A 23,389-nucleotide genomic window follows, 5' to 3' on the forward strand; every position below is an offset into this window, starting at 1 on the left:
CAGCAGCTGCCAGTCAGTGTAGACAATACTGAGCTAGATGGACCCGATGGTATGGCGCAGGAAAAAGCAGCTTCTTATGTCTGCCTCAGAGAGCAAAATGTATTGGATCAGGGTTTTCCAAATTTGGGTCTGCAGCTGTTTTTTTGGACTACAATTCCCATCATCCCTGACCACTGGTTCTGCTAGCTATGGATGACGTAGTCCAAAAACAGCTGGAGACCCAAATTTGAGAAACCCTGTATTGGATCGAGGGCGTCACGAACAGTGGTTCAAAACCATCACTGTTGTGTTGCTGCTCCGGTCTGTTGTTGTTGTTGTTGTCGTCGTCGTCGTCGTCGTTGTTGTTGTTGTTGTTAGCGATCATCTGAAGTGGCCTAGTTCATTTTGTCACACCGGCACGCCGCCACTCCATTTCTGACACGTGTCTCCTCCCTGAGCTAAATCCCCGATAGGGCTGCAGGAGCCTATATATAGGGTTCCCGGAGGGCTAATGGCGAAAAGCGCGGCCGTTTTGGCGCGCCGGAGGTGGCGAGGAGAACAATCCCTTTCATCTGGCGCGGCCCAGGGGGGCGGGGGCTGGTCCAATACGCGGCTCCTGAAGAGACGGCGAGCGGGAGAGGCGTGTCTCCGCGCTGACGTCAGAGCACCCCGCGCTGCCTATGGAGGACACCCGTGGCGCGCGGCCAGGGCTGCACGACCCAGCTATGACAACAGTCGGCCGGCCGGATTGACGCGGGCAGGGTGAGTCTCTCCGCGGGAGCAAATGCGCGCGGCTTCCTTTCATGTGGGGCTGGGGCGGGCCTGTCGCCGGGAGCCTCGTGCGAGCAGGGGAGGGGGAGTAGGCAGGGAGAGGCGGCCACCCAATCGGCGAGGGGCCCCGGGGGGGCAGGGCGGGGGCGGGGCCGGTGACTGACACCTCCGGGCGCGTGGGGAGGGAAGGGGAAAGTACCTGCAGCTGAGGGAGGTTGCCAGCGCGCATATGTGCAGGTAGGAGGAATAGTGGTCTCTTCCAAGGGTGGGGGGGGCACGGATAGTGGTCTCTTCCAGAGCAGCCTGTCCTTTGGCCACACGGGGCTAGTCGACGTCCCCCTCTTCGCATTGGACTGAGTGGAAGAGGGGCCTTGAGCCTTAGGAAGGAGGTATGTCTGGAGCGCCAGGTGCCCCCTAAAAGCGCCTATTTGTCAGAGGGATCTTGGAAGTTGGTTGCTCTCGGCGCAATGATATTTGAGCATGCCTACCTTGAATGCATCCCCGGCGACTTCTGAATAAGTGAGCCACGTGTCGGGCCGCTACTACTGCCGTGAAAATGTGGGGAGGGAAGCAGCCTCGGCGCCTAACTTCATAGGAAGACATCAGAAAGTTTGACTTGTACAGGTGTGTGTGAGCAGTTGGGAGTAGGTTGCTCTGAAAGGTGGTCAAAGAATAGAAGGGAGGTGTTTCTTGCTTTTTGTATCAGAATAGTAGACTTGGGTCATCTTAGTCCAACCCTCTGTAATGCAGGAATCTTTTGCCCAAAGTGGGGCTCGAACCCATGGCCCTGGGGTTGCCTGAGGTTACATGGATACAGGTAGTGACAATTCAGAGATGAGAGGCCGGCAACCCGAATAAATTCTGAGCAGACCGGTAGTTGTGAGGAAGTGTTTGTATCCCACGTGTTGTGCATTTATTTAGGTTTCTTAATTGTCCTGTCTCCAGGGTAGGTGTCATTACTGAAAACAGATGAATAGGCCAAAATCTCGACCCAATATAAAATTCTACAGAAAATTAAAATAGCCCCCATATCTGTCTCTGCTCTGAAAAGAAAGCCAAACATGCACTATTTACAGCACACCTGGAAATAATTCCGTGTTGTGGTTTTGGGATGCTGAAAGTCAACATGCTTGACTAGCATAAGTAGATGTGGAATTCATGGCAGGTCTGGCTCTCTAGAGAAAAGCTGGCAATACTAGCATGTATCCTTTGGAGCAGGTGAGTACCTGGTGGTGTTCTAGACCCCTGGGACAAGGAGGAAGAGTTTTTGTTGTGAAATATTGAGGTAGGAGGATTCTGGGTAAAGACAGGCCTTGCTCAGAAGTGGTCTCTGGAATCCCAAGAGAAGCTCTTTAGTGGGAGACAAGTGATTTGTTTTGCTTGCTTTTCAGAGTTGAAGATAGAGTAGGCCATTGAGTAGGGGATATGCACTCATCCCATTGTTATGTCTGACAAACAGGTTTTGCAGCATTTCGTATTGTTTCAACAACTGTTTGACCAGAGGCAACAGTGGGACAAAAGCAATATGTGAGTACAGTGGGACTTTACTCCCTTGTAAGTGTGTGCAGCATTGCAGCTTTATTCCTCTTTTCAAAACCAAAAAAGCACTGCCTCCAGCATTTATCCGAGGTCCTGTCCACTGTTTGTGGTCCTGAAATGGCAGGCAAGGAGATAATGAAAAGAATCAGTCTTTGTCTGATATCTGCAGACTTCTCTCTTGCCTCTTTTTCTTGCTCATAAGCAAGAACACATGATTTTGTGCCCTACTGAGGTCTGCTGAATCATATATTTCGCAAAGTCCTCATTTTATCTTCCACTTGCTCAATTATTACCTAAAAGTTTATACAGGCCCTGCAGTTTGTGCTGCTCAGGAAATAGACAGTGTCGTCTGTGTCTATGCCTCAGGTGGTCAGAAACTGCACAGAACCTTGTCTTTTTATTCATTTAACCAAATATCCAAGCACCTCCCTTTTGTAGCAGCAGGAGAACAATTTGCATCAATTACTACTTTCTAATCTATTTGCTGGGATGAAAATGGAATTAAATGCGAGTATGGTCTATTAGAGCAGTTGTCAATTCCCCTAGACTTGTGTTTCCTTTAGGTCCTGTCCACTGCCTGTGGACATTTCTGAATGGACCTTATGCTTCTGAGCATGAGCTAACTTCCCTCTTTGAAAAGGAGAAAGCTCTCTCCTGGGATGACCAAGACCTTGAGGAAACCACAGGTATAGTTAAATTAGGCAATGTTTGCTTTTCCTTATGTCGTATTTTTAAAAACATGTTTCACAGCTACTTGTACATTTATTTGCTTTAGAAAGCCAGAATGCTGTGAAATGTGCCTGGGCCTTCCCTTCACTCCCTCCTTTGCAGAAACAAGGTGCACTTGGATGTGCAGGCATGCATACACAAGAGTGTAGTGCATATTATTAGGTGTGTGGCAGGCTGTGCAAATGTGTGTTCAACTGTTGGTGGTACTAAGTGTAGAGAGGGATAGTTTTGCATTCTCCCAAATGAGTGGTCAGCAAGTGGAACCTGCAACAAAATGTTGCAATGTAGTGTGCCAGCTAACCTTTTCTAGGATACTCTGTTCTATTCTCTCTCTTTAACTGTAAGTCAGCATGTTGTGCCTACTGCCATGCTCAGTCCTCACTGAACATTCCCCCCCCCCCCGTGTGTGTGTTTACCCCTCATCCCTGTAGGGCTTTCCCTCTAACTGCTATAAACCTCGGGTTTCCCCCAAACCTGTTTGTGTGTGTGAATGTTGCCATTTTGACTATAAAATCAGTTTGCTATTAGTTTATAGGTTACACTGTAAAGACCCGTGAGTACAAAACAGTCACACTGATACTACTGAATTGCAACATATTTCCCCCCATTCTATAAACAGAATGCAAGTGTGGTGAGACAGGGTTGCCATATTTCAAAAAGTAAAAATCAGGATACCCCAAAAGTTTTTTTAAAGGAAACCCGCAAAACCCCCCCTCAATTCCACCTTTGAAAGCCCTAGGTGAGATGCAAAAGAGGAGAGGGTTTCTGTTGAAAAAGGGGATTTCAGCAAGGGGTGAGAAAAGCTCTTCTGTGAGATAATTAAAGCTGTAGGCCGTTTTCTCTTTTTGATCTGATAGCCATGACAATATGTTGTGAAATCAGAGTTCCTGTGGAAAGTTTTATTCTTGTTGACCCAGGAGATGGGGGGGGGGGGAGTCTGAAGCTTGCAAAATGTCCTTACCCCCACTCCGCTGTTTGGAAAGTCAACATAGCAGCTGAAATTAGCAACAAGGATAAAATAAATGAGGCCTGGAGCTAGTCAAGAAGCAAATCCCTAGTGGATTTGACCTTGGCTATCACTGAAGAGGTGATAGTGGCGCAGGTGGCGCTGTGGGTTAAAGCCTCAGCGCCTAGGACTTGCCGATCGAAAGGTCGGCGGTTCGAATCCCTGCGGCGGGGTGCGCTCCCGCTGCTCGGTCCCAGCGCCTGCCAACCTAGCAGTTCAAAAGCACCTCCGGGTGCAAGTAGATAAGTAGGGACCGCTTACCAGCGGGAAGGTAAACGGCGTTTCCGTGTGTGACTCTGGCTCGCCAGAGCAGCGATGTCACGCTGGCCACGTGACCTGGAAGTGTCTCCGGACAGCGCTGGCCCCTGGCCTCTTACGTGAGATGGGCGCACAACCCCAGAGTCTGTCAAGACTGGCCCGTATGGGCAGGGGTACCTTTACCTTTACCTTTATCACTGAAGAGCCATAATAAACTTTTAAGGAGGGTTAGTTAGTTTGTTTTACTGTGTAGGTCTGATCCCACATCTCAGAATCGCTGAAGGGCAGCAGTAAGGCTATTGCCACCTCTTATTAATTTTGGGTGGATAAGATATCTCAGTATTGTCACAGAAAAGGGACTTCCAAGAGTATCACACAACTACTAAAATGTAATTGGAATGAACAGTGCAATCCTATATATGTCTCCCTGGAAGCAAGTGCCACTGAGTTCAGTGCAGTTTGCTTCCATGTAAGTGGGTGTAGAATTGCTGTCTTTGTTGGATATTTTATAGTTTGAATTGACCTTAAGTCAATTTAGCCCTGTCTTTATACTCCAATCCTAAGTGCACTTACTAGGAATTTAGGTTGTAATATACTCACATACCTGGACATAGGTCTCATTAAAATCAAGGGTTTACTTCTAGGTAGGCATGCATAGGATTGTACTGCAAGTCTTATTGAGCTCTAACAGAATACACATCCTAGTAGGCCTGCATAGGATCCCTCTCAGCAGATAATTTTGATTGTATTGCTGCCTCTATGAGGAGAATTGATATTCTGCAGAGGAAACGGGTAGGGCTACTTGCTCAGCTGGTTTAAGACAACAAGATTCTCCCTAAACATAATTCTGTCTCCTTAAGGAATTGCTATGTAAATAGAGGTTAGAGAATTCTAACTTTATTTGCAGCACTCTTGCCAAGCTGCAATTCCCAGGACTATTTTTCAACAGCCAGACTCACCTCAGCTGGCCAGTTAAAAGGGTATCAAACATACAAGGAGCTGCCATCCCTGTTTGCCGATATTGTGTGCTACCCTTCCCCAGCACCTCTCTTTACACCTCACCCACCTGTCTCCGCACAGCCCACTTCAAGTCCCTCACCTCCTGCTCCACACCTGCTTTTTAAAGGAGAGGAGAGGTGCTTCACAGTGTGGCTTGCTAAGTTTGCTGGATTTGAGTTAAATGCTTTGCTGAATCAGAGCCTTTGGTTGTTGCTTAGCAGCATACCTACTGACCAGCAAGGGCATTTTGTTCAATGCATTTCTACTCATGACCTTCGTGTCCCTCTATTCTGTTTTATGTAGTTAATTATTCACAAATTGAAAGTGAATTCTTCCCAAACTCAAATCAATTAATGATCTCATTTTATGTTACACTGCATACATCTTAATGGTTCTGTTCCTTATATTAGAATGCTTCAAGGCACCAATTTTTAAATTTTATTTTAGTCTTAACATGATCAGCAACTTTTTTTTGACAATCATGTTCTTCTGCCTCAAACACCTGACAAGCAGAAAGTCTGCCGGTGATTTTTTAAAAACAAACAAACAAGGAGATACAAGGTGATGAGAAAAAACTTTATCTACTTATTTGCAACATACCTTTTTACTGTACTTTACTGTACAAATATAGGGTCAGTAAAAAAAGAAAATGGAGACCTGGAAAGCCAGTGATATGGGCAGATGCATAAGAGGGCTTGTACTTCATGAGGAGGAGGAGCAAGACTGATTTTGGAGAGAGAGTCCGTCTCTGTAGCACAGAAGGGAGCTCTGTATGGAATGAGAGGACTATGAAGTGTTTCTGAGAGGGGGAGGTGTGCATTGTAGCACCATGAATAGGCTGTTTATAATCCAAGGAAACCAGTCCCTGGGGTCATATGCTGGACAGTTTTGGTCTGTTCCAGCAGTGTCATGCTTGGCATTTAATGAGCTAGTCTTTTATATCCAAAAGAGATGTGAATTTGGACTGGCGAAGAGGCTGATGGTAGAGAGTTTGCCTTCAGCCCTGGTATCCACAAGCTGTACCTCGTTTCCCCTAAAGAGACCATAAACTGTACTCTCCCAGGGTTTGTTTGTTCTGCTTACAGGTCCAAGATTCTTTTTGGGGGTAAATCTGGGTTGTCTTTTCTCTCTAAATGCAACTTACTATTGTTCTTGTATAAATGATTATCCCCTCATAAACAAACAACCAAGAGCTTTGTTATGCATAGTATAGGAACATCTGAAGGTTTCTGTTAGGGTTGCCAACATTCATACCAAGCCTGTTCCTGACCATTTAACTGCAGTCTAATGAGCAGAAATTTAACAACTTTTCCTGGCAAGGAGGCAAAAGTAATGAGGAAAGCTCCATTTGGTAACACAGCCTCCCTGCCCCCCCCCCAGGCTGCCCCTACCAAGAAGGGAACAGGGCCCTTAAAAAGTTGGCAACCCAGCATTTCAACATGTCTTACTTGCAATGTAAGTTATGAAATGAAATGAAATGAAATGAAATGAAATGTATGTCCCTATTACTATTTGATTTACACAATACAGTACTAACAAAACAGAGAAGTGGAAGAAAATGCTGAAATTATGGTTTGTGGGACACAGCCCAAAAGAAGCATCCCCCCCCTTCCCCAAAGATGACCGAGGAACTGATTCTGCTTCCGTTGGGATTGCTGAAATGCAGTGCACCTGAGTCTGCATTCCTGAATGACTGTCTCAGGTGCATAAGTAGTGGCCTTAGGGCTTTGTGTGTGCGTGCCTGCGAACGTTTAAAATAGAAACAATCAATCTGTATAATGAGGAGCCTCTACTGTAGCTTTCCCAGATAATTCCAGATAATTTACCACAAAAGTATTCTTGTTTTACAGCCCCACTGACTGTTCATGGTTTAAATGACAGAGTACTGTCATCAGCATGTTGCTCTTTATGTCAGACTTAATCCGCTGCTGCTCCTATACCTTGCACACAGATTCTGTTTTACTTTGTTATTAGATTCCTTTCAGTCTTCCTTCCCAGCCGTGCAGCCTTATTACCTCTTCTCTCTTAGGCTTTTTCTGCAAGCAAAACAATCTGGGTGATTATGATGAATGCATTTCAAACACCTTCCTTGTCTCCCTTCCTCCGCCACCTCTCAAAACTAATGGGTGGATCTGGTTAGTTTTTCTTCACTGCTTTATAGCTACAGCCTTTTTGCAACTCAAGACAAAACAGACACCTGCCACATGTATTGGTTAAAATGGTTTGTACACTAGGATGTTTTCCTGTTCCTTTAGCCCAATTAAAATGGATGTGAGCAGTGATAAAACATGGTTGTGCTGCTATACAACTCCCATGCATTTTAAAGGGCCTTGCACAACAGAGCCCCTCTATCCACTGTGACATAATATGTTGGGAGATGGGGGATCTGTGTATCTCCAGATTTTGTTGGACTCCAGTTTCCACCAGCTCCAGCCAACATGTTCAGGGATGATGCGTGCTGTAGTCCAGGAACATCTGGATGGCCTCAGGTTTCCCACCCCTGCTCTAGAGATAGTCTCATGAGAAATTGGTGCTAGAAATTACTTGGTTAACAGCAGGCAGATCCATCAGGTTCCAAACATCTTAGGAAAAGTCATCATTAATGATTTTGTGATATAACATACATAATTGCATTGGACCTCTCCAAGAGACCATTTTCTTAAGAATTTTTTTTCTGTGCACATTACCTGTTGATAATCCACACATATTGTTTAGCTATCTGTTAACCTGAAAATATATGCACCACAACTGAGATGTTACTCACTCTACATTTTAAACACAGAATATACACACTATATAAGAGTTTACTTAGGGTTGTCATATGTCCAGATTTTCCTTGACATACCCGGAATACTGAAGTTGAAAACAGTGTCTGGGCAGAAATCGGTGGAATGTCCTGGAAAATCCATATAGCAATCCATGGCGGCAGTGTCGTTTTTGCTGATATTTCTTAAAAATAGTTAAAAAACACAAAAAACACACAACAACTTTTGTGGTTGGATTTTCACCTTTTGAAATGTGGCAACCCTGGTTTAGTCAACTGGACAGTACAGGAAGGGTGTGCAGTGGAATAAAGAGCTCTCCTCTGAAAAATCAGTAAAAGAAACAGTACATTTCTAAAATACTGGGGCTCCATTATGCTTGGAAGTTACGTTTTCCATCCGGAGACACTGCCCTCTAAACACGGGAATGTGGTGGTTAGGGTTGCCAACTTCTTTTTGGACCTGGGCTCCACTGGACAGATTTCTAAAGGGCATATGTGCTGCTGCCCCAAAGGGCCTGTTTCTTGTAGCTGCCAGCTCTGCCTCTGAGTTGTGGCCAGGTTTCACCCGCCCATGAGGCCAGATGAGGTGACAGTATCCCTGGGGACAGCAGATCCCGATGTCAATCTTCCTTGCTCCCTTGTTCCTCATGTATATCTTCACTCACTCCATCTTCCCTGACAGGGAGGGAGGAGACACAGGTTAGCCTCAGGCTGGCTCTGGTTGTGGCAGGCCAGGAAAGGGGTTTGGGAGACAAATCAATCACACAAGGCAGTTTATGTAGGAAAAAGTGCTACCAGAGGTATCCTTGTCCAGGACATTGAGGACTGTAAAAGAACTAGCACTTCGGATTGTGCCTGGAAACTAACCTGTGGTCCAGACCAGTGCAGTTTTTCTAGCACTGCACAAACTCTGCAGTCCATTCCTGACGACTAACCAAGAACCTGTGATTCTGGACCAGCTGTTGTTTCCCATTTTCAAGGGCAGAACCAAACAGTCTGGCTGTAAAGTTGACCATGGATTTCATACACCCAGCTGTTACAGACTTGCACAGTTACTTGTGATCCACAGAGTTAAATGTAGCATACCACCTATTTTTTGTGACTACTAGGTGTTTGACAAGTTCTCTGTATTGTATTTCTGCCCCCTACTGTGAGTTTCATACTCCCCCCAGTACAGTGGCGTAGCGTGGGGGGTGCAGGGGGGCCGGCCACACCGGGCGCAACATCTGGGGTTAGGGTTAGGGGGCGCAAATCCACAGGTTAGGGGGCGCAAATCCATGGGTTAAGGGGCGCAAATTACTTGCCTTGCCCCGGGTGCTGACAACCCACGCTACGCCACTGCCCCAGTACTTAGGTTACACTAATTTATCAGCTAACATATAAGGTCACCTATGAAGGAAGTACACCTTTTTTGTCCTTCTCAGTGGGTTCTGGCAGGATGTACCGTAAACTACCAAATTATATAAAGACAATATACTTGAGGAAAAGGTATTTAATAAAAAAAACTAATTTACTTCAAAACTTCAAATAATATCTGCATAGGGTCAGTGCTATTTTTCTAGAAAAAGGTGCCAGAACTCACCATGAACACATCCCTTGTTCTCTTAGAATGGCAATGGTGCCCACCTAAGAGGTGTCAGAACTGAGTTCCAGCTGAAAAAAGCCCTGTGTATGGTATAAGTGCATAGAATAAAGACCAAAAACACAAAATTGTCATCATTGTAATTAACAAACACATTTTAAAAACTTTTTAAAAAGCCATAATTGAGCATTTTCCCTCTACAAGGAGTCTTGCTCAAAATGATTTTATGCAATTATGAAATCTACATAAATGTGTATGTAAAGAAATTGTATCACATCTTTTAGGACACGCTGCCCTTCTCAGGTGATAAACACTTGAAAATAACAGCGACTGCAGTTTAATCATTAATATTAACAAAGTAACTGAAAACTATCAACAGCTAAAAACCTTCAGGCATAGCCCATTAATTAATCAAGTGCAGACTGGAATGAAAACATCTTCAGAGATCAGGGTAGTCCTTGGATAACCTGATCCCAAACTGTTTAGGGTTTTAAAAGCCAAAGCCAGCACATCGAATTGACTTGGAATCAGTGCAGAATAGGCAGGGCTGGTCCACCCATGAGGCAAGGTGAGGCAACTGCCTCAGGCAGCAGGATCCCACAGGGGCAGCAGATCTGGCTTTCAATACATAGTCTGCTGCTGCCGCCGCCATCTCAGTGACAGCAAAAACTGTGCTGCACTCCTTGGAGGCTGAATTTGTCACCTCCTCAACAGCTCCTCCTATGCTGGCTCTAGAGTGGCCTCTTGGCGAATAGAAGGGGCTGCTGGTCTCCTTCCCCCATTGTTCCCAATGTAAATCTCTCTCTCCCCCCCCCCCCATTCCTGGATGTAGAGCTTCACTCACCCCTTCTTTCCTAGCAGAGTCCCCCCACCATTTTGTGGTTTGCCTCGGGTACCTCAGTGTCTTGGCCTGGTCCTCAGAATAGGTTGAATATGATCTGGATGCCTAGATTAATTTGATGCATAGCAATAGAAAAGATTGAGTGCAATGTTAAAATTGACTGAAAAATGTACTTGCACTATAGCAGTAGACATTATTCCATCCATGCCACCACATTTTTAAGCTTCACCTTGATCACTGAGGTCTTCTGATGGGGCAGAGGAGGCCAACCCCAGTTCAGCTGGCCTTCACCACAAACTGAGACTATAGTGTGGCAGGCAGACCCTGCAGAACTCCTTGCCAGTAGAGGTTCAGCAGGAGTCATCTCTGCTCGCTTTTAGACATCTTCTGAAAAACAGGCTTTTTGAACCTGAGATTTTTTTTTTTTGCCAATCAGCTGGTATGCCTGGTGTTTTTCTTGTTTTTATTATAGTATTTTTAGTTTGTATGCTGCCTTGCAATATTTTATATGAAAGTGTGCTTATACATATTTAAACAAGATAAATAAAAGGTGTATTCTTTTGTCAGTGTATTTAAATATTGTGCAAGGAGGCACTGTGTTCGGTGGACGAAATGACTCAGGCCAGTCCTTACCTCTCAGATTAACCTACCTCAGAGGATTAAATTAGAGTGAGGGATGGGGAAGATCTTGTATGCTGCTTTGAATTCTCTGGAGGAAAAGTAGGATATTATTTAATAAATAATATGCCTGCTCTATTTTCTCGGGTCAAACAGGTCTTGTCAGGTTTTGAAGCGCTATACTAACCATTAAATAAGCATTGTGTTTGTCTAGAGATGCTAATAGGATGTGGGGGGGGGGGTAGGACTGTGTATCCCATGCATAGACAGTTTATTATGCCGCAGGGGGAGTGTGTGTCCCAATGACACCTTAATCTCAGATATATGTGTTGTCTGTCCCTAAACTGTGGTAAATTCAACCACCCTGGACCAAAGTGCAGGCATCACTCTGCCATGCCAGCTGCACAGTTGTAAAAAATCCTGACGTGACGGAAAGGTTAACAGAAAAATTACTGAGGGAATCATAATGATTTTAGAAAGTGTGACCTACAAATCTTGGCATAGTCGGTGTCAATAATGACACACAATCAGTGCAGTGGGAAAGGGAAATCCAGGCATATGGAAAGAGTGATAGTTCTGGGCCAAAGTTAATCTTTAGTGCTGGAAAGCAACTCCTTTGGCATAATTAAGTGGACTTTTCACAAGCCCTTGCAATAATGTACCTCCATTAAGGGTCCATTAAGGAAGTTAAATAAACAAGTGTAAGGTGCAAAGTCTCGTTAGGAATTAAAAGGTCTTTCTAACTGTAAGCGGTAGCAGAAGGTGCTTGTCCCTTCTTCTTGCAGCTTGGAGTGGGAGCAGCGCTAATGGCTTGGAAGACACACATATGCCCCCCCCCATGAGATTTGCTTAATGGCACACATGCGGGAGTTCAGCTAAGACGGGGGGGGGGGGGTAAACTTTTTTCAAAGAGGGCCAGATTTGATGAAGTGAACATGTGTGAGGGCCGACCAAAGTAGTTGAGCTTTTTAAAGGATTTTACCCCAGGAAATAAACTGCCACAGGGACTGGGGCTGGATTAAATCGACCGGCGGGCCAGATTAAGCCCCCAAACGGACTTTGGACATGCCTGAGCTAAGACATCCAGATGGTGCAAAGTGCAGCGCAATGGAAGACACAAAGCAACGTAGGTACATCTCCAGCTTTGAAGAGAGGCTAGTGGTCTTCTGAGGTGCATGTAAGTTTCCCCAGGTTTAGGTCAATTGGCATGTTGCAACTGCAATTCTTACTGTGTACTAGGAGAGTGATGTGGTTTTGTACAGAAAAGCTCCAAGTGCAACCAAAGTGGGCTGTCTTCTGTTCCTCATTTCCATGACAAAACTGTTAAGTCTAAACATACTGTTGCTTGGTAAACTGATGCACGTGTACCATTCTTTGTAGGGCTCTTAAGGCAGAAGGGATTGCACCACCTGTGTAGTAATCAGGAAAATGCAAATATCCTGGAATTGTTGGTGTGGAGATATGGGTGGAGAAGTAGAGTGGGCATCTTGCTGCATATTTATTTAATGGAAGATATATGCATTAAGTTCTAAGTTGCAGATATGAAGCAGCCTAGCCCCTTGACTTTTTGTTATCTAGTTTGTGATGCTTGCAGTCTGGGTTATGTTGTGAGCCCACGCGCTAAACCCTGTCCCTGGAGCCTACCTGCCAGGAATGAGACATGACAACAATGTGTGGGCTTAAATGAGGCCACAACTTTATCGAATTTCAGGTGTAGGAACCTTGGCTTAGGCCTTGGAAGGTATCCCTCTCATAGGCTGAGGATGTGCAGGGCAGTCAGGTGTTGTGGGAGTGGACTGTAAAGCATGAACTTACACAGTGTGCCCTCCCACTTCGCCGAAGCTGGGAGTTTGACTGTATGCTGCTGCTCTAGTGCCAGTGACTCCTGCAAGCAACCCTTTCATGGATCCTGCTGACGCCGCCGCATGGGGGTGCTTGCAGATGCTACCCGCATCTCAAAGATAGACTATAGAATACCGACCAAGGCCCAAAACCGCCAAAGTTGTGACAAATTGCTACGGGGAAGGCAAAACCTGCCAATGCAGGGAAATTCCTTCCCGGTTCTGAACACAGCAACCATCTTACAACTATAGCAGCGCCCGCTGACCTAGGAAGCAAGAGGTTAGCCTGCAAAAGAAGACCGTGCTATATTTTAGGGGTGGGGTGGGGGGGGGTGAACCTGGAAAGAAAACAAAGTGAGCCTGGGCTAAGAGCATCGGCCTTTTTCCGACCCTCACCCCACCCCCATCCTGCAGCCCATTGACCCGCTGAGATGGGGACGGGGAGATGGCAACCCTGTAGCCAAGGTGGATGGCACCCTGGTCCCGGGAACCGCTGCGCGGTGTCGCAAACCCTGCCCCCCTCTTGGAGGAGGCGAGCAGTAATTGTGTTCTGTGAGGGCAAAAGAGAATATCTGGAGAATTTTCATGACTGGGTTGCAACAAAGTGGCCTTGGTGGTAGCTGTCACTCCTTTTAAGTAGGTCTGTGTGACAACGAAGAGCAGATCATGGAAAATAAATGGTGAGCTGGATGCACACTCACAGGCACAAAAGATTATTAACTGGCCCTTCACTATATAGCGTAGACGCGGTGAACCTTTGGTCTGCCAGGAGTTGCTGAAGTACAACTCCCATTATCCCTGTCCATTGGCCATGCTTGGGAGTTGTAGCTTAGCAATGTCTAGAGGGCCAAAGGTTACTCACACTTGCCTTAAAGAGTGAAGGGTTGCATTGTTCCCCTCCTCCACACTCTTGAATGGTTTCTTTAAATGTAAAGGTTCATCATTGTTCCACCCGATGTGTATGTCTTTAAGGGGCCAGAGAAAGGGCCAGAGCTAAATAACGAGACCCAGCTTTACAGCTGTGAAACATAGCAGGTGCTGCTGAGTTGTACTGATTAAGGTGTGTCAGCATTTGGGTGTAGTATATAAGGAGCAGCACCTAGCTCTCCCATTACCCTGGGGGATGGGTTGGTGGTTGGGTCTGGTTTGTTGTTGATGTATTTAGTGTAAATGGAGTTTTTGTTTTTGCTATTAAAACCTTGTTTAAGTTATTTTTGAGTCCCTTTTTAATGCATGGTCTCCCCAGCAAGCTCTCTGCGCTACCATACTGCAAATACCCAACACACACATCCACACTATGTAGTCTCCGTTACGATAGTTCATAGCAAAGCACTAAAGATTGTGTACACAAATTCAGTGTTTTTTAATTCATTACCTTGGTAGATTAACTTAAAACTTTATTTGGTCATCATTATGTCTCCTTTGGAAACTCCTCTGTAAGAGGGTTAGGATGCCCATCACACACCATGTTAATACAGTCCTACTTCTTGAAGTCCCAGTGCTGTGAACAGTCAAGATAGTATGTAGTTTCTGTGAAAAAGGCAGAGTTTGCAGATCTTCATCTCTGAGATACCTGGACCACTTTGGAATCCAAAATAGCTTGGATCCAAGGCAGTCTAGGGTGTAGTTGCCTAGCTCCGAAGCTCTGGAACAGTGTTAGAATCTTGGGAAGTCTCCTAAGGTGTTCTTAAAATATATATTTTGTAACCTTGTCCTACTTCTTTATTAACTGAAAACACCAAACACAAAAGAGGCAGGAAGTAGGGGAGGGATTCTGTGACTTGCAGTTCTAGCTGCCAGTCAGGGTATGAATTTTACCAGGTCTCTCCTTTCGCTTCCAATTGCACTGCCTTTGGGGAGGAACTCATCCACCTAAATCCTAACCAATTTTGTTGCTTTGTGACTTTAGGGCAAATTGAGCAGTAAAGAATCTAGGACTTTGTAAAGCCTCAAAGACTTGCTTTGTTCATTCCTTCTGTTTTGATTTTACATTATATTTGAAAATCAATTAAAAATGCAAAAAATATACTGATTTTATTCAAAATTCCCTAACCTCTGTATCTATCCTTCTGCAAATGTTTCAGGGAATGTACCTTAAGGGCACATTGTGACATGTTTCTACAAAGTACCCACAAAACCTTAGGGCAGGGCATCAAACCTTTTTAAATTATTTCAAACTTGTCATCTAATGGAGGTGAATTCATGTAGTACTGACTAGCAGATGTACAAGGGCACAGCTATAATTCTTTTGTCTATGGAAAAATATATGTAGCTGTGCCCTTGTGCATCTGCTATGTGGAGAGCTGAGCCCTCCAACCCATTTGAGCTTGACATCTCATTTTAATTTAAACAATCCCAAGAGAAATAGCAGGAAGCTAAAGGGGCACATCCAGCAGTAATTCATTGGTGACCTCTAAGGCAAATGCTATTAAGATCATAGCCTTGTAAATGAAACTGGAGGAATTTCTGCAAGAGGTTCTCTTCTGCCTGTGGGATCTTTTGTGGGCCACAGTCAGGCCAAGGCATTTTGCTACCTGAGGCAGAGTGGCAAAACAGCACCCCTCTCCCAAGTCAAGGTGCCTAGTATTCAAGGTTGGTTGAGTTATTTTGGCATCTGCAGCAGAAAATCCTGCAAGTACAGTGGTACCTCAGGTTAAGAACTTAATTCGTTCCAGAGGTACGTTCTTAACCTGAAACTGTTCTTAACCTGAGGTACCACTTTAGCTAATGGGGCCTCCCGCTGTCGCCGCTGCATGATTTCTGTTTTATCCTGAAGCAAAGTTCTTAACCGGAGGAACTATTTCTGTGTTAGCGGAGTCTGTAACCTGAAGCATCTGTAACCCGAGGTACCACTGTACTTCTCCCTGCCCCACTCCCTGGCACTAAAAAAATTACCATAATAAATTAAATAACTAATTTGTTGCCCATTTATGATTCTCTGTCAAGTGCTGGGGCTGGCCCAGCCCATCATTACATAACTAGGTTGCTAGCCTAGTCAAGTGGCTGAGATAAGGAGCAGAGGGATTGCAGACTTCTGGGTCTGGGTAGATAGGAACGGAGAATTTGTCTACTCCACATATTGTAGACCTAAGGGAAGGGTGTGGAGAAGCAGCAAAGCCAGGGGAAAGTTTTGGCAGTTGTTAGATTTGTGGGGCGTTAGCTCTGTTGAGCATAAGGCATTCTGAACCTACTCAGAGCACCTCTGCATACATGCCAACTGCCCCTCGTTCTGTTCTAGCCCCTGGTAAGTGCCTATTTTTGTTTTGCTGGGGAAACGCCTTATTTGAACTTTGTTAGGGGGAGTTCCTAGATATGCCATCTTTTTGAGTTTCAGCTGCCTACTCCAGGTCTGCAGAAATGGGGGAGGAGGGGGGATGCATCTTGCCTCTAGCATACATCCATGTAAATTAGGGTGGTGAATCCTTTTTTAAAAAATCCGTTGAGGGTCCACATTCAGTGGGAGGAGGCTCTGCAAACCAATGGTGGGTGGGTTAGTATTCAAATCTGTGTGAAGCTGGAGCTGCCCCTTTTCTTTCTTTCTGCCACTCCTTTCTCTTTCCCTCCGTTCCCCTCATTTTTCTCCTCCTTGCCACCTGCATGGTGCTTATACCAAGAGCCACAAGTTGCCCTTCGCTGATGTCAAACCATGCATGTGTGCACCAAGGTCTTGTGCTATTTTACATACACACACTGCAGCTGCTTAAGGTACATTTTTGAACTGTTGATACCATATTGCAGGACATTTTTAACCAAACAATCCAACACCCTGCTGATTTTTGAATCAGAGAGGCTCTTGTAGAGTTGGTTGTATGTTGCTTTGGGTTGCCCTGGCCAAGATAAAGCAACTAAGAAATATAATAATAAACATAAACATAAACATAAACAAAAGCAGTAGATCTGGAGTAGAGCTTTTCAGCAATGTGTAATGTCATCTGTAAAATGTTGCCCCTAGCAACTCTAGAGTTCTACAGTTGTGCCATATAATTGCCAACCATTGAAGAATCAAGCTCCTGTTCAAATTAAGGCCAGAGTTCAGGGTTTTTCAATTTTCTGAGAAAAAGGTCAGCATTTTGGGGAACAACATATTGAGCCATAAGCTTTAAGGAAGGTGTTACATTTGTAAGCTAGAGGTTTTGGCACCCCTTTCACACAGTTTGAGCACCAAATGCTTGGTCACACTTAAGAAGACCTGCACTACAGGAAGGTCTTCTGGGGTCATTTTATGTGGTGAAATATTCTTCTTTTGCAGAGATAAATTCCAGCATAGATCAAAATGTGCATTTCACCACTTGTGAAGTGCACCACATGTATTTAATTTATTTCATGGGTGAGGAAGTTGCCATGTACCTCAGCTTCCCATGAAGTGTCCTGGTATCTCACAGGAAAAAGCCAATGCTGTGTGAAATATCTGGGTAGAAACCGAGTAAGGGACAGATCTGGGGCAGCAGCTTATGCATGAATGTGACAGTACTGGTGAATATGTGTCAGTGTACCCATCACAAGTGCCATTGTTTGTCTGACTGAGAGGTAACATTGACTTCTTCCACCAGAGGATCTCCTCTTTCAACATTTGTTTCCTTCCTCTAGGGAAGGAGGGAGGAGACATAAGGGAGGAGAGAGACTCTGGGCACTCTCTTAAGTTGCATGTGGTCCCAGTCCAGTGTCTGCTTCCTGTTGTTCATTATTCTGCTGACTGGACCTGCCTTCATTGGCAAAGCTCTCACTCTCTGGAGGCAGCTGTGTGTCTTTCGGGTCTTGTCTGAGAGTGGCTTGTGGAAAACCATGTCACTTCTGAGACATGAGGCGCATATGCAGGTCAGCAGCATCTCTTGCCCCTCTTCACTCCCTGGCAGGTGTCCAGCCCATGAGAGCTTAGCCAAGGGTAAGATTTTTGTGGGGGAAAATATGAGCAAGTTTTGAAAATAGCTGAATGATTCTAAGGGGAACCAGATGCTGTGAGGCATGAAGGAACAGAGATACGTATTTGGGAGATTGAGAATGACTCAGGAAAGTGAGGGAAGGTGATCAAAGAGTAAAAAGAGTCCTTGCTGGATAGACTTGAGTGGGTAATAAATATAACTGAGGGATGCAGAGAGATATCGAGGTGTGTGGTGGCATGGTAGAGGAAGAAATGCGATTAAGCAAGAATCTGGAGGAAGCAATTTAGCAAGAGTGGGAGAAAGGCATTGCTTCCCACCCCCATCCTCAAAGAGTCTGTAGTGTGTCCACTCTTTAAAAAGCCAACCTTGGACCCAATGAAATGCAACAGCCATTGGCCAGTTGCTAACACTGCATTTTTTTAGATGGTGGCGAGGGCAGTGGTGGAGCCGCTGCAGCTACTTCTGGAGGAGACAAATGATCTAGATTCATTTCAGTCTGGTTTTACATCTGAGTTTGGGACTGAACCAGCCTTTGTTGCCTTGATGGATGACCTTTATCAAGAAAAAGGTAGGGGACTGCAACCTCGCTTCTTTTGCTGCATCTCTCAGCAAGTGATTCTCCTGGCCTGGTTCTGCAGGCTGGTTATTGGGGGCACTGTTCTACAGTGGCTCTGTTCTTACTTGCAGGGTCATGTCCAGAAAGTAGCACGATGGGGAGACTGCTTCTTAGGCCCATGGCAGTATACAGTCCTGGAGGGCACTCTGTTCTCCCCAATGCTGTCCAACATCTATATGAAGCCATTGGGAATGGTGGTTTTGGGGCAAGGTCTCATCAGTATTGTGGGGATGCCAAGCTCAGTTTCTCCATTACATCTGACTCAGGAGAGGCTGTGAAGAGTGGTGGACTTGAATGAGGCCAATAAGATGAGCCTGAACCCTGGGAAGACAGAGGCCTTGTGGGAGAACAGTTCTCACATCCAGGCAAAAGGCTAGCTTCCTGTCATGGGTGGGGTTGCACCCCCTCTAAACAAACAGGTCCATACTTTGGAGGTACTTTTTGAGTCAGTATTGTCACTTGAGGTTCAGGTTGCCTCTGTGGCTGGGAGAGCCTTTTATCAACTTTGCCTGGTACGTCAGTTATGGTCATGCCTGGATAGGGATAACCTGATTTCTCTGGTTTATGCACTGGTAGCCTCCATACTTGATTATTGTAACATGCTGTATGTGGGGCTGCCTTAGTGTCTGGTCTGGAAGCTTCAGCTGGTGCAGAATGCTGCAGTCAACAGTAGTTTGGTGGCAGGAACAGACTACTGCCAACACATGGCGCTGGTGTTAAAAAGACCCACCCTGGCTTTCTGTCTGCAACTGGGTCAAATTAAACAGGGTTCTTGTACTAGTGTACAAATAGCGGAATAACTTAGGTCCAAGGTACCTTAATGCCCACCTTACCCTGCATACCCAAGTTGGTCACTGAGGTCATTGTGTGGGGGGAGCACTATTAGTGGTTCCCTATGGGCCAGAAGCATGACATGCCAATGAAGAGCCATGCCTTCAGTGTTGTGGGCCCAACTCTATGGCACTCCCTCCCACATCTGGGGCACTGCCCCTGCTGAGTTTGGACTCCTGGTCAAAAATCTTTAATTTTTGTTTATTGGAGGTTTAATTATGTTTTTAATGTTGTACATTGTATATTTTATTATAAGCCACTTTGAGACCCATGTGGTGAAAAGTGGCACATAGTTTTAACAATAAATAAATGAATAAATATTGCCCTACTTTGGCTTTTCGAGTCCAACTACTGAATGGTGTGAGAAGAAAACAAGACAATTTTTTTTTTTTAATAATTTTTATTCGTTTTTCAGACAGATAATAAAAACAATATAGAACAATATAGCTTCAAAATCATCATTTCATACCCTTCTTTCCTTTGACTTCCCCATACCTCCCCATCCCTGCATCCTTGTTTAATGGTTCTTTAGCAACCCTTAGGTCCATTGTCTTAATTCCCTTTCATAAAGTTTCCTTTAGTTTTTTTGATTACTGCTGCAATTCTTTACCTCTTACCCCCTGACATCTTAACATTCCTCAATTTTACAATTGTTTTTAAGATATATTTTAAATTTCTTCCAGTCCTCTTCCACTGTCCCTTTCCCCTGGTCACGGATTCTGCCCGTCATCTCGGCCAGTCCCATAAAGTCGATCACCTTTGTTTGCCATTCTTCCAGAGTAGGTAGTTCTTGCATCTTCCAATACTTTGCCAGTAGAATTCTTGCTGCTGTAGTGGCATACATAAAGAAAATCTTATCCTTCCTTAACACCACTTGGCCAACCATGCCCAAGAGAAAAGCCTCTGGTTTCTTAGGAAAAGTCCACTTAAGGACCTTCTTAATTTCATTATAGATCATTTCCCAGAAAGCTTTAACCTTTGGGCAGGTCCACCAAAGGTGGTAGAAGGTGCCTTCAGTCTCATTACATTTCCAACACTTATTATTAGGCAAGTGGTAAATTTTTGCAAGCTTGACTGGGGTCATGTACCACCGATAGATCATTTTCATAATATTTTCTTTTAAAGCATTACATGCAGTAAATTTGATACCGGTGGTCCATAACTGTTCCCAGTCAGCAAACATAATATCATGACCAATATCTTGTGCCCATTTAATCATTGCTGATTTCACCGTTTCATCCTGTGTATTCCATTTCAACAGCAAGTTATACATTTTTGATAAGTTCTTAGTATTGGGTTCCAACAATTCTGTTTCTAGTTTTGACCTCTCTTTCTGAAATCCTATTTTCCTGTCCTGTTTAAATGTCTCATTTATCTGATGGTAATGCAACCAATCTCGAACCTTAGGCTTTAGTTTCTCGTAACTCTGAAGTTTCACCCTTTCACCATCATATTCTAGAATCTCATGATATTTTGGCCATTTAGAGTCCATATTAAGCTTTTTTACTTCCCTAGCTTCCATTGGTGACACCCACCTAGGGGTTTTACTTTCCAGCAGATCTTTAGAAAACAAGACAAATAAAGGGCAGGCATGTGTAAGATGTTTTGATTTGAGTTGATGAACTGACAAGTGGAAGGAAGTGATGCTTACTAGCTCTTTACTAGTCTGTTTACTATATGTTTCCAGTAGAATAATTCATCCTTGGGTTTTTACTTAGCTTTTGACAATATCCTCCTGACTTGAGACACCCTATAGTGAGATCAGTATCCCAAAGGGAGTCTGTTGCTCTGGTACTCCTCCCTCACATCCTACTCAGCATGGTCCCAATGTTTATAGTAGAAGAAGCCTGAGTCTCTATTTGAGCAGAGAGTACCTGGATCAAACTAGGTCTAGCCCTGTGGAGCTGGGTCCCAGTTCTCTTCTAAGTGATTGAGATGTGATGTAGTTTATTTACCAGCCATTAAAGCTCAGCTTGGGTAGTTAATTTAGGTGGAACATGTTGATAGGGCTTGGATTGAGCGGGTCCCAGAAATGTGGAACATTATTTTTAACATTTACCACCACCCACAGCTGAGAGGGAACAGGCTTTTATTAAAAGAATGTGTGATTAATGATTCACAGACAAAGCTGCAGCTATGAAGGTTATACAATGCAACATGCCCCACATCCACACACACACACACACACACACACACACACTTTCCCTCTCCATATGCAACCCACCACAATAACCAAAGACCAAACCTATCTCTCTGCTTATTATACAGCACTGAAGAAATACCATGGTGATGAGCTTGCCAGCAAAAGATAGGAGGATGGTAGAAATATAGATAAGTGAGGGGATAACTGGTGCCATAGGCACATGTCAAGCAGGAGGATAGGTGATTGACAGAAAGTTGGGTGTCTTAAGTTAAACAGATGGCAGGATGTGAATCTGTGAATGTTGGAGGGAGTTTGAGAGGGTGCATTCCTGTTTAGCAATGATCATATGTGCAATCAATTATCACGTGTAACTGCACAAGCTCATCTTTCATGCCTTCTTACCCTTGTCACACTTTGCCATCTCTCTGTAATCTCTCCTGCTGCCAGTAGTCTAAATGTAAACTGTAAGCTTCTCAGGGCAGGGGTCTCTCTCTGTTAAGTGAAGAATACCCTGATGGCACTATAAAAATGCATTATTATTATTTTGTTAACAATGACTTGTCTTTGCTTGCTTGAACTGTACAGGGTGTGGATTCAAAACTCAAAAGCATATTCCATATCAGATATCATTAGAAAAGTGTGGCTGTGTTGTCCAATGTTGAATTCATTCTTTCATATTAAGGACTTGTGTGTGTAGGGAAAAGTGTGAAGCTTGGGTGTACATCACTGCAGACAGTGATTGTATACATGTTTATTTTGCTTCATGTATAAGTACTGTGAAGCTGTGTGTGGACAGGCAGTGAAATGTGTTTGTGCAATAGCCACATGTGATGTCAACACATGCTTTTTCTGACATGCAGGTTCTCACAGTGTAAGGGTAATGCACGAAGTGGCTTTTAGGGTGTGTGCCTGCTGCTGTTCTATCATGAAGTTTAGCAAGGATATAATGCAACGTTTATTTATAATTGGAACCATGGTGTGGAGGGAGACTTGAAGCTTACCCCCCACACTGTGATCCTGATCTGATCAGAGCAGTGCCAGATTTAGGGTGCTGCAGGTGGTTTTCTCTACATGGGGTGTGTGCAAACATTATGGGTACAGTCACCAAAAGAAATTATTGTGAAAATAAGGCATATTTGGGTGGCGGGGGTAGAATCTTGTCCTTGCCCAGGGTGCCATATTACCAATGTCTGCCCTTTATCAGAGGCCCTTGGTGCTAACTTCTTCCCACTGTAAATATGCAAGGGGGAAGATTGTGATTACGGTGAGGCAAAGGATCAAAACCCTGCCCCCTTGATACCTTGGTGCCAATTTCACGCAGCCCCCATGTGCTGCCCATTTTTCTTTAAAAAAATATAATCTTCCATGGCAGGGCTAAGTACATGTCAAATTTCCCATCTTGTTTGGCTCTGAAAAACAACAGGGTTGCCTAAGGCAAAGAAGTACCGTATTTTTTGCTGTATAAGACTCACTTTTTCCCTCCTAAAAAGTAAGGGGAAATGTGTGTGCGTCTTATGGAGCGAATGCAGGCTGCACAGCTATCCCAGAAGCCAGAACAGCAAGAGGGACTGCTGCTTTTACTGCACAACGATCCCTCTTGCTGTTCTGGCTTCTGAAATTCAGAATATTTTTTTCCCTTGTTTTCCTCCTCCAAAAACTAGGTGCATCTTGTGGTTTGGTGCATCTTATAGAGTGAAAAATATGACACTTTCTTGGCCAGGGAGAGATTTGATCAAGGACTTCCCACCTCACCCTGTTAATCACTCACCAGCTTTCCTTTCTGTAGAAAAGTGTGTGAGAGACACATTTTGGTGGAATCTGTAGTAAAAGAAAAAAAAGCAGATTCCACCCCAGCCCTCCCAGATACAGCTTTGTTGACCTTTTCTATGAAAGCCAAGCTATGATATATTTTTTCTGTTTAAATGAAATTGAAGGTCAGTGGGTAGGCCACTGTCGGAGTGAATTGTCCCACTGCAAGGTAAAGGAGAACAA

The 23,389-nt window shown here is 44.5% G+C and overlaps 1 protein-coding gene across 12 annotated transcripts in view; it reads left to right on the forward strand.

Moving 5' to 3' along the window:
- SLC43A3 (solute carrier family 43 member 3) overlaps positions 1-23,389 on the forward strand; it is a 45,441-nt gene that overhangs the window by 423 nt on the left and 21,629 nt on the right. The window contains exons 1-2 of one of the 12 annotated variants that reach the window (XM_079973296.1): positions 670-741; positions 2,210-2,277. The exons of 1 other annotated variant lie outside the window; for it this stretch is intronic. Coding sequence is in view for 5 of the 11 variants with exons in the window: in XM_079973286.1 (XP_079829412.1) it covers positions 17,737-17,742; positions 18,231-18,375 (151 nt within the window). In the remaining 6 variants the exon portion in view is untranslated. Of the gene's footprint in view, positions 1-624; positions 742-996; positions 1,140-2,209; positions 2,278-11,872; positions 12,213-12,246; positions 12,264-16,020; positions 16,172-17,603; positions 17,810-18,230; positions 18,376-23,389 lie in introns of those variants that run through there. 10 more of the 12 variants (XM_079973297.1, XM_079973291.1, XM_079973286.1 and 7 more) reach the window with 10 other exon arrangements.

This window comes from Podarcis cretensis, assembly GCF_951804945.1.
Source record: "Podarcis cretensis genome assembly, chromosome: 1".
NCBI lineage: Eukaryota > Metazoa > Chordata > Lepidosauria > Squamata > Lacertidae > Podarcis > Podarcis cretensis.